This window comes from Hevea brasiliensis, chromosome 12 (genome assembly GCF_030052815.1).
Source record: "Hevea brasiliensis isolate MT/VB/25A 57/8 chromosome 12, ASM3005281v1, whole genome shotgun sequence".
Lineage (NCBI taxonomy): Eukaryota > Viridiplantae > Streptophyta > Magnoliopsida > Malpighiales > Euphorbiaceae > Hevea > Hevea brasiliensis.
Window position 1 is genome coordinate 10,619,866 of NC_079504.1, and position 12,271 is coordinate 10,632,136.

At 34.1% G+C, this 12,271-nt stretch overlaps 2 protein-coding genes across 2 annotated transcripts; both read right to left on the reverse strand.

Moving 5' to 3' along the window:
- Positions 1–519: 519 nt before the first annotated feature.
- On the reverse strand, positions 520–2,810 carry LOC131171321 (uncharacterized protein At4g08330, chloroplastic-like). The gene is made up of 2 exons (XM_058131065.1): positions 2,429–2,810; positions 520–1,249 (listed from the first exon to the last, which is right to left on the reverse strand). The coding sequence occupies exons 1-2, from the start codon at positions 2,524–2,526 to the stop codon at positions 856–858; spliced, it is 492 nt and encodes a 163-aa protein (XP_057987048.1). The 5' UTR covers positions 2,527–2,810; the 3' UTR covers positions 520–855.
- Positions 2,811–5,370: 2,560 nt separating this feature from the next.
- On the reverse strand, positions 5,371–10,083 carry LOC131171099 (uncharacterized). The gene is made up of 11 exons (XM_058130550.1): positions 9,954–10,083; positions 9,722–9,870; positions 9,472–9,536; positions 9,194–9,360; positions 8,832–9,094; positions 8,510–8,572; positions 7,775–8,059; positions 7,573–7,672; positions 6,931–7,376; positions 6,615–6,765; positions 5,371–5,900 (listed from the first exon to the last, which is right to left on the reverse strand). The coding sequence occupies exons 1-11, from the start codon at positions 10,081–10,083 to the stop codon at positions 5,371–5,373; spliced, it is 2,349 nt and encodes a 782-aa protein (XP_057986533.1).
- Positions 10,084–12,271: the final 2,188 nt, after the last annotated feature.

Below are 12,271 nucleotides of genomic sequence, written 5' to 3' on the forward strand. Positions count from 1 at the left end.
CAGGGCCAAGGTGGTTGTGGTTTCAGCATCTCCTTTTAGATTAGGCCTCATTGCTGCAAAATGTCCAGGACCATTTGTGCATATACTTTGCTTTATTGTGGAAAATAAAGCTCAGTATTTGCCATTGCTGCCTTGCTACAGTACAAGACTTCTCTAGCTGATGACTTGGGGAAATTGAGTTGGAGCATCTGTACCTACTTCTTAATTAGATGGAACAGCTTTCACATTACATGGTTAAGAAGAAATTTTTTAAATGTAACTATGATCAATTCACCAAGTCACTCTGACCTGCTAATCTCCAACACCAACTTGAAATCATGTCATTAAGAATTCATTTTCACAAATAATTTAACACTTTCAAGCATCATATTTGCGGAAGAAAATGAAGGCAGGAAACGAAGCAGATGTTCCACAATAGTCCTTGATCAAGAAAGAAAAAAGAAAGGAAGAGGCACAAAAAAAAAAAAAAGAATTAGAAAAATCTACTCAACTCATTTTGAAAAACAGAAATGCCAATGCTTCTCCAAAATCTACTCATTCATTTAGAAAAATTCCAGATATCACACTATTATTATACAAATAAAATCTCAAAAGGGTTTATGAACTTTCCTCAACCCCTCAACTCCCTTCAGACTCCACACTTGCTTTCTTTTTAGTTCATTTCCTAATACTGCTCTTTACAAGCACCAACTAAACATCTAAAAAATGAAGATAATTGCATAAACAAAAAATAAAAGAGGACTCAAAACATGTATACCTGAATATATCACAAGAGAACTTTTGCTATAGTTATTGAGTGATTGATACCCTTCAAATTCAATTAACATAAATTATTCAAAGACTGGCGGCAACACACTATACAGAAAGTCGAATGCCAGACCGATCAACAGATGAGGGCTGTAATGCACGGATTTTAACATCATATTTTTGATGTTTGGATCCATTAACTGACGATAAATCTGAACCATCTGATACAAGTGGATAAGCAGAAGTTTCATCTTCATAAGCAATTCCAATATTATTGCCACATTTACGGCAAAGAAGTTTGGTTCTCCGGCGAAACAAACCCCAGGAATTTTTCGAAAAGTTAGGAATACATTGGAATTCTTCAGCCTGAGTAAATCTGCTCTCATCAATGTCAAAGAATGAGATTATCCCTCGTTTTATTGATTTCCCATATTTAGATCCAATAGTTGAGGTGTTTCGATTGGAGGAGCTTAAGTTCAACTCATATCCACAACTGCCACAGCTGTATCAAAGATCTTCACTATTCAGGTTCCAGAAAAATGACCCATGTTGAAACAACCAAAACCTCAAGAATCCAATAGAGAGAGTACAGAAAACTATAAGAAATGAAAATGCACACCAATTTGTTAATGTTATTCAACAAGGGTAAGTTTATTAGTCTTTCTTCGCATTTCTTCATCACTCTATTTGTCATTCAAAACAAGGTGTGAACGAATATCAGAAATTGATCTGAGACTTATTTTGCAACCATGTCTACGACAGCGACAAATTGTAGATAACTTGTATATGAATCAGAATGGTGCAATTGATGGAAGCATTTAAAAGCCCCATCAGAATCGATTTGCAACTCATCCTAATTTACCACAATATTCACTATTCAAATGATTCGAGTGGCCAAATACATGTTTTGCCACCCACTCCATTAATCAGGTGGTGTTGCAAAGTCAATGTGTCAATCAGTCACAACAACAGACACTAAATGGGGCAGAAAAGCTAAAATTACAGAGACAATTGTTTCCATGCTGCCTAACCACTACAACAAAATCATTGTCGACCGTCATTCACAAACCACCAGAAAATATGAAGGATAATGAAACTACACTTGACTTTCAAGATACATAACTTTATGATAGAACTAAATGAATCAACAGATTCAATCCCACATGTACAAGGCGGGCCAGCTCATTCAATTTGGGTCCTCCTGTGAGTTTGCAAAATATAGTGTACCACAAGAACATATCACATAACTGAAGTTTCAAACTTAAGAATTTCTAGCTCTCTATCACTAACCCATAAAATTCATTTCTCTATATAAACTTGGAAATACTTCTCATTCTCGAGTTTAGAAATTAAATATAAATATTAATCAAATATATTTAAAAACACACACACACACCCGCTTTATCAAGTACCTATCTAATTCAAACTAAGAACAACCAATTCAAGTATTCCAAACAAGCCCAAATAAGATCACCAAGTGAATATAATCATTGGTTCCTATATGCAAAAGATAACAAATTCAAATTAACCAATTTGAAATCAACCAAATACAAAAACCCACATAGAAAATCAGTTTCTTTCATATAATTGAATTACTTTCCGCAAATCCCAACAAGAAAAACAACTAATCACTATAAAATGGATCCTTATCTTCACTTAGAGAAAGAGAGAGGAAGAAGACCTGTAGTTAACGTCTCTAAGAGAAGCAGAGGAAGAAGAAAACGAGTGAAATTGATTCCCGTTGAGATAATTGTCCTTGACAACCGCTGATTTCTCCATTGAATCACACTGGTCAATAGCTACAATCGTGGCTTTGACGGTGCCAGGCAACAAAAATGTCGATGCTCGCCGACAGCTAATCGAGGAAGAATTTCGAAAGCTTTAAGTAGGTAGGCCGCAAATAAGCAACCGCAGTTCACGGCAAGCAGCTCTTAAAGATAGAACAAATAAAGGGGTTTCACACGGTGCATAGAAGAAGAAGAAGAAGAAGAATCAAAGCAATGAAAAAAGCAATAATGGTGGCTCCTAGGCTGTCCTTTTCTTTGTAATGACCTGGTTTAAAACGGAAACTATATGAGATTTTAATTAAGGATTCTTTTAATTAAATAATTAATTTAATGAAGTAATTAGTGTTAATACAGGTTAATTAAATTAAAACACAGTTAAGTGGATTACTCTATGTGAGATAGTATGTTATTGCGTTACACGTGTCCCTAGTTGAGTTGTTAACATAGAGATGACTATCATCGAAGTTGCTTGTTTGTTTGCCCATCATTGGACTTTTTGGAAAGCTTTGGGTGAATATAATAGTCACTTTATAGATAATAATCTTCTAATTTTATATTTTTATATTTTGATTTATAAAATTTCAACTCAATTTAATTATATTAGATTTTAACTCCAATAGTTTGGATAATGAGTCAAATTAATTTCAATATTATAACAAAATATTTAATTTTATAACATTTTGAACATATTTTATACTATATAGTATTTTACACACCATCTATAAATTAAGTAATTAATTAACTTACATTTGTTAAATTTTTATTTAATATTAATTAAAATATTTAAATTAAGAATTTTTTTAATGAAATGATTTTTAAAATCAAAGTATAAACATAAAAGATAAAGTGAATCAAATTTTGAATCTTAAGTTTTTTTAAATTAAATTAATTTTAACAACATAATTATTACTTTGACTCAATTAAATTATATACACAATTAAAAGATATTTAAAATTTTAATTATATATTAATAAGTTTTAATTTAATAATATTATAATATTTTTTGAATTTAAATTTTAATTAAAATTATATATATATATATATATATATATATATATATATATATATATATATATAAAGGACAACGTAAGTTATCATGGGTTACAATTCGACCACCTTTTGACTTGCAGGAGACATTGGCTTTGAGTTTCAATTATTATTGTTATTATTATTTTATTTTAACAAAGATAGGGATTCCATTAAAAGGTAAAAGGTTATATGGTCCTTACCCCATAAATAGAAGGGAAGCTAGTTAATTATAGCATCCAAGTCCAAACAAAACACATATTTAAAGTTCACATAAAATAAATCCTAAGGCCAAATAGAGTGGAACTCGAGATATTAAAAATCGACCAAAAGCAAAGAGAGTAAAGGTAATCACCCTAAGTCTCACATAATCAAGGAAAAGAATGAACACACCCGAAATCATAGGGATTGGGTCTTAAAAAATGAAGAACATGTAAGGCTGAAAAGCTTTATCGAATTCAAGCAAAGTTTAACCAATTAAGTTATCCACCACCCCCACTCCATTTCCCCCCCGAAGAAACATCGAACCAGACAACCTAAAATAAAAATTGAAAAAGCACCAAAGAGTCGTAGGACTAAAGAAATCATCGCAAGTCAACACAAATGCTCGAATGAAGGTAAAGACGACAAAGCTCAAGCAGTAAACACAAGCCTAAAGGTGTAGACAAAGTCGACTAAAGCATTGGCAGAACTATAGGGGTAGTGGCCCCCTTCGACCCCCCCCTCCCTACCCTTCCCCTTCTAAGATTGAAAATATTATAACGGTGTGTTTCAGTCTTTGGAGTTACATCCCCTCCTATTTTCCTTTATTTCATTTACAACCCCTCAATATTAACCCAATTATTTAGTCCCATTTTGATCTACTAGTTTTTATAGCCTTTATTAAAAGTCCATTATTAACCCATTAGACATTAGTTTTATTCATGATATATAGCCTTATTATATTTACAATTATAACACATCAAAAGTTTTTTTTTTTTTTTTCACTTGGAGTACCTCTCAACCATACCATTCATTTTTTCCTTCACTACTTATTCTTCTTCTTCTCCAGTAAAGGCATCATTCATCAACAACTATTTCTCATTCATTTTTCAAAATTTCAAGGAAAAATATTGATGGATAGTGAGTAATAATGATGTATTGGAATTAATTTTTGCATTTTCTTAATGACATACTTTTGTTCACAATATAAAATTTTTGTAAAAATTATGAAATTAAAATTAAATTTCTTCAAAGTAATAAGCTACTTGTCTTATAATCAAAATTTTTAAAAGTAATAAGGCACTTCTCTCTTAATAATTTTTATGAAAATTTATTTTTAAAAGATTATTATTTTATTATCTGATGAACACTCCCAATATTCAGATTAGAGACATAACATCTAAAGATGAAATTATATTTTTTAATAATAAATAAGGCAAAATTGATAACCAATCAAAATACAATAGTAGCTAGGCTAGAGCACCTTGATTATAAAGATAAAATAAGCAAGTGGTCAATTTGCTTAAGTCCAAGTTCTATTTAAGAAACAAGGAAGAAATCATAAAACTCTTACAATTGGCAGCGATGGTCGAAAATTAAAGCTCTCTCAATGATTGATATTAGCTATCCCCATTTGATGTAGAAGACAAGTATTTATATAAGTTATAAATAACTAATATGCCACATGGCATAAAGAAATAAAAATAGAATATTCTAGAGGCTAGGCTCTAAGGTCCAATTGTGTGAAGCTGATCCATTTGTCCTCCAAAGGCCCAAGCCCAAACACAACCTGATCCTCTTAGCGCCTCTAAAGTCTACTAACCAAGCTTTACAACTCCCTTACCCTTGCTCTTGTAATTGGACCTTTGAACAATTGAAATGGCTCCGGTGGTGGCGTCTCCTCATCATTCCCCCCTTCTTGAAAAGAATTCATCCTCGAATTTGACCCTGCATCAATAAAAGTAGAAAGATCAGAAATATTGAATGTAGCACTAACGCCATACTCACCTAGCAATTCAATTTTGTAGGAATTATTGTTGATCCGTTCTAACACCTTGAATGGACCATCACACCTTGGATGCAGTTTCGATTTCCGTTGGTTTGGAAATTGTTCCTTCCTGAAATGTACCCATACCAAGTCACCTGGCTCGAAAACAAGTACCTTGCGGCCTTTGTTAGCATGAGAAGCATATTGTGCATTTTTCTTTTCAATGTGTGCCTTAGCTTGCTCATGTAATTTCTTAACCAATTCAGCCTTTTTCTTACCATCTAGACTATCAATATGATCAATAGGCAATGGTAGTAAGTCTAGTGGTGTGAGTGGATTATATCCATATACAAGCTGAAAAGGTGAAAATTCTGTGGAAGAATGCACAACACGGTTATAAGCAAACTTAATAAATAGCAAACAATCTTCTCAAGATTTCAAGTTCTTTTGGATCATAGCACACAATAGAGTGGTTAGTGTCCTATTCACTACCTTAGTTTGTCCATCAGTCTGTGGATGACAAGTAGTGAAAAACAGAAGTTTAGTACTTACCTTACCCCACAAGACTTTTCAAAAGTGACTTAGAAACTTAACATCTCTATCACTAACTATCGTCCTAGGTATGCCATGCAATTTGACAACCTCCCGAAAGAACAAATTAGCAATATAAGTGCCATCATCAGTTTTATGGCATGAAATGAAATGTGCCATCTTAGAAAATCTATCAACAATCACAAATATGCTATTATGTTTTCTTTGTGTCTTAGGTAACCCTAATATGAAATCCATGGAAATGTCAGTCCAAAGTTCCTTAAGCACAGGCAATGGTGTATACAACCCATGTGGCATAACTCTAGACTTGGCCTTTTTACATTGCACATAACTAGAACATAATTTTTTAACATCTTTTCTCATCTTAGGCCAAAAGAAATGTTCATGCAAGATGTTTGCCATGTCAAAATGGCCCATTAAACCTCCACTATGCGATTCCAACACAAGTAAGTCACGTGTAGAACACTTAGGCACACAAAGTTTAGTCTCTTTAAATAAGTACCCATCATGTCTATAATATTTTTAAAATGCACCATTCTCACAAGCATCATACAAACCAGCAAAGTCATCATCATCAGCATACAAATCTTTCATAAATTCAAACACAAGCAACTTTACATCAAGTGTAGACAAAAGTGAGTACCTCCTAGAAAGTGCATCAGTAACAATATTTTTCTTTCCTTGCTTATATTTAATTACATATAGAAATGAATTAACAAAAGCAATCCATTTAGCATGCCTTTTACTCAACTTATTTTGATTCTTAAGATGCTTTAATGATTCATGATCAGAATGTATGACAAACTCTTTAGGCTACCAATAATGTTGTCAAGTTTTCAAGGCCCTAACAAGTGCATACAATTCTTTGTCATAAGTAGAGTAATTCAAGGCAGCACCATTCAATTTCTCACAAAAATATGCTATAGGGCATTTCTCTTGCATCAGAACCGCACCTATACCTACACCACTAGCATCACATTCAATTTCAAACATTTTATCAAAATCAGGTAAGCTCAACAATGGTGCAGTGCATAATTTCTCTTTCAATTCAGCAAATGCATTTTCATGCTTCTTTTTCCATTCAAACACAACATCTTTTTTTACAAGTTCATTCAAAAGAGCAGCAATAGTACTAAAATTAGGCACAAATCTCCTATAGAAACTAGCCAATCCATGAAAACTCCTAACCTGATATGCATTTTTAGTAGTTGGCCAATCCCTAATGGCTATGAACTTTTGCTCATCTACTTCCATACCTTTGCTACTCACAACATAACCAAGAAAGATAACTCTATCTAAGCAAAAAAAAAAAAAAACACTTTTTCATATTAGTATACAGTTTTTCAGATCTCAACACATCAAACACATATCTCAAATGATGCGAATGCTCATCCATATTTTTGCTATAGATCAAGATGTCATCAAAATAAACTATCACAAATCTGCCAATGAATTGTCTAAGCACATGGTTCATTAACCTCATGAAAGTACTAGGTGCATTGGTTAGCCCAAATGGCATAACCATCCACTCATACAACTCATATTTTGTCTTGAATGCTGTTTTCCATTCATCCCCCTCTTTCATTCTAATCTGATGGTAACCACTTTTCAAGTCAATCTTTGTAAACACATAGGCACCAAACAACTCATCAAGCATTTCATCCAATCGAGGAATGGGATGTTAATACTTTACCGTGATTTTGTTGATAGCACAGCAATCTACACACATTTTGAATGTCCTATCCTTCTTTAGTACAAGGAGCACTGGAACCACATATAGACTCATACTTTCACGCACATAGCCCTTTGCCAAAAGTTCTTCCACTTCCCTCTGTAGTTCTTTTGTCTCCTCAGGATTACTCCTATATGTTGGTTTGTTTAGAATTGGAGCACCCGAAATGAGGTCAATTTGGTGTTCTATTCCCCGAATTGGTGGCAAACCCGAAGGAAGATCATCTGGAAACACATCCTCAAATTCCTACAACAAAGAAACAGCACCACTAGGCAAGTTTCGATCAATGTCAGATAAACATATATTCACCTCCCGGTGCATAAGCTCACAAAGAGGTCTCCCCCCTTGTAGGGCTTCCCTCACTTCTTTTCCTCTCACATACAAACTCATTTTCTTCTCCCCACTCTCCTTTTGCCCTGAGCCCTCACTCTTTTCTTTTTCTTTACTTCTTTTGCTCTCACTCTCCTCTCATTTTTCCTCTCATCAAGCTCGGCCTCTCAAATTTTCTCTCCAATCTTTCTTTTTCTCAACTGATTTTAAGATCCTCACTTGGTCTTCATGCACTTGAGATGGTGACATAGGAAGTAAGGTGTAGGTTTGGCCATCTTTCAAAATTGTATACTTGTTCTTTTTCTTATCATGAATCACACTTCTATCAAATTGCTATGGACAACCCAACAACAAATGGGTAGCTACCATAGGCATCACATCACAAACTACTTCATCATGGTACTTCCCAATGCTAAAAGGCACTACAACCTGTTTGGTAACTCTCAATTTCCTACAATCATTAAGCTATTGGAGACCATATGGCTTTGGATGCAAAGTGGTAGGCAACCCCAATTTCTCAACCAATAAGCTACTAGTAACATTGTAGCAACTACCACTATCCACAATCATACTATATAGTTTCTCATTCACCAAACATTTAATATGGAAAATATTGTCCCTTTGCACCTCATCTCCATCACCCAAACTGACTTGTGCACTCAAGGTCGCATAGTGACAAGGAAATTACCATATGTGGGATCTTGCTCTCCCTTATCAAGATACTCATTATCACTATCATCACTAACACTCTCTTCGGCCTTTTCTTCACACTCTCCCATTCTCCATTTTCTCTAATAAACATCACTCTCCTATTTGGACACTCATTGGAATAATGGCCCCTTCCCAAACACTTGAAGCACTTCACATCCCTTGCTCTATTTTCCACCTTCTTATTTTTCTCTTTTACCTTTCCTTCCGTCTTCCCTTTTCCTTTCCACTTCTCCTTCTTCACTTTCGGCACATCTTTTTTCACTTTAGGTGTTCCACTTCAATTTGGTTTCCAAGGGGCATTGGAAGCCGAATTGTATGATGATTGAGTGTTCCATTTACTTTTGGCAGCCCGCTTCCTCTTCATCTCCTTTTCTATTTTGATGGCTACTTGCATCATTTGTTCTGCCGTTCTACAATTTTGCAAGTCAACCATGCAAGTAATGTCGGGATTCAACCCATTCAAGAACCGAACCATGGTGGCCTCTTCATCCTCCTCTACTTCAGCCCTAATCATGGCAATTTGCATGGCTTTGTAATACTACTCCACACTCCTACTTCCTTGGGTAAGTTTCTGCAACCTCAACTTCACCTCTCTTCCAAAGTGTGGCAGCACAAACCTTTCCCTCAAGATCTCCTTCATTTCGGTCCAAGTAGTAACACCCTCAAGCCATGTCTTCTCCTCCTTGCAAGTAATTGATCCCACCAAACCAATGCATAATCCTTGAACTCAACTGTTGCTAACTTAACTTTCTTCTCCTCACTATAATTGTGACACTAAAAAATCATCTCAATCTGCCTCTCCCATTCAATATAGGCTTCAGCATCCTCCTTGCCATGAAAAGGAGTTATTTTCATCTTTATGCTTACCACATTAGCATCAACCCTCTCATAGTGCATCTCTCTCTCACCATAGTCATCAAATCTAAGTTGTCTTCCTCCTTTTCTACCTTTAACAACTCTCCCCCTTAGTGGCCAAAACCTCCTACTATCAAAGTGATGGTTCCCATACTTAAACACTTCCTCAAACTTATCATCATACCAATTCAACTCTTCTTACTCCTCCATCCTAGGTTCTACTCGAATTCCCTTCCAACCCTACCTCCATCTCCCACATGCACACCTACTTCCTCCCTCCTATTTCTGTTTTCCCTCTCATTACCCATCATATATTCCATCATCCTATTCACATCAGCTCTCAAATCCTTCAACTCATTCAGGTCTCTTCTCATAGTTTGCAATTCTTCATTATGAGTGGTTGTTTGGAGAGAAAGTCTCTCAAATTGTTATGCCATAGCCTCCTTATAAACCCTTTCATCTTCAAAATTCCTCCCCTCAACTCCACTACAACTACTTGTGTTTTGTTCCATTTTGCTGCAAAGAAAACAAGGTTAGAAAATAAATAGCTCACCCTCTCAAGTGTTTAGCATACAATTAGGCTTTTACCCTCTTATGCACTCACCACTCTTGCCTTTTACCACTCAAAGTCCTTCCTTCGCTTCTTTTAAGAACCCAAACACAAAACAAACAAAACACTCACAAACTTTATCAAAATATTCAAGAATGAGATGAAACAAGACGTAAATAAAAACATGCAATGAGACACTGAATCAAAGAAAAGAAGACTCTAAAATTAAAGCAATTAATATAAGTGAAAAGATTTTATAGACTGGAAAAACTAACAACCTAAGGATAAAATATCAAGCCAAAATCCTAGAAATCATAGCTAAGTCACACAACTTCTAACAATAGCACAATTTTACCAAAAGATGCAATAATTTAGTTCACTTATCGAATGAATGAGTTTTGCCCTGAAATTTTTTGGACAAACCTATCTCAAAACTGACTAATTGCTGGTAAAATTTCAGAATTTTCTGGCAGGTTTGCTGTGTAAACAAAAAAATGCCCAGTTTGTATCAAAAAATTTTGTTTTTAACCCAAATGATGGAATTTTGAGCTGAAATTTTATCTGGATGCTACTGAGATAGTATATAAATAGTGAGATAATTTTCAGATTTTTTTGGATAGATTTACTATGTGAACCAAAAAATTAGCCGGTTTATGAGTAAAATTTGATTCAACAACCAAACAGCATCATCTACCCCCCAAAATTGATATGTGATGTTCCAAATACCTCAAAATATCACAGATTAAATTTCAAGATAGCAGCTAAGTGTAACCTCAGAAATCAATGCAAGCAACTTATCACAATTTTCCAATTCCAGCCAAACAGCAATAATCACGAACCAAACAGCACATATTTTTGTTCAAAGTCAGATTTTAATTCAATCCAATAATCAACATCAATTCCCAATCATCAGATGCATCATCAATAATTTTCTCAAGCTTGGTATTCAAATTAAAGAGGTAAAAGATAGCAAGAACAAACAGATTAGCTTGAATTATTACAACCCTAAGACAAATACAACAAAAACTTAATTTCAAACAAAAATCGAATCTAAAACCCAATGTAGAGTGTTCAGCTATGATATATTAATGTCAGGTTTGAATGAAAAATCACTAAGGAAACAAGAAATATTCAGCCAAACACATGAAAAATTTGGATAGATTTGAAGCTACTACAAAAAAACCCTAGAAAAATCACTTTAGCGGAATGCTATTGTGATGAAAAACAAACAAAACGTGAATGAATGATTCTAGGCAGAAATTAAAAGAGTAGATCTAAGGATAAATACCTTGTTTGATGCTCAATTACTCTGATACCAAATGATGAATACCCCCAATATTCAGATTAGAGACATAACATCTAAAGATAGAATTAGATCTTTTAACAACAAAAAAGACAGAATTGATAACCAATCAAAACACAATAGTAGTTAGGCTAGAGCACCTTGATTATAAAGATAAAATAAGCAAGTAGTCAATTTGCTTAAATTCAAGTTCTATTCAAGAAATAAGGAAGAAATCATAAAGCTCTTACAATTAATAGCGATGGTCGAAAATCAATGCTCTCTTAATGTTTGATATTAGCTATCCCCATTTGATGTAGAAGACAAGTATTTATATAATTTACAAATAACGAATCTGTTACATGGCATAAAGAAACAAAAATAAAATATTCTAGAAGCTAGGCTCCAAGGTCCAATTGTGTGAAGCTAATACATTTATCCTCCAAAGGCCCAAGCCCAAACCCAATCTAATTCGCTTGGCACCTCTAAAGTCTACTAACCAAACTTTGCAACTCTCTTGCTCTTACTCTTGCAATTGGACCCTTGAATAATGAAAGTGGCTCCGGTGATGATGTCTCCTCATCATTATCATTCATATATATAATTATTATGAAAATTTGTGTCATAATATATTTTGCTATGAATAATTTTTAGTTCAAATGATAGCATATTATAGTAAGTTGCTTAATTATTATATGGTAAACACAACAAATTTTTTTTTTATCAAGAA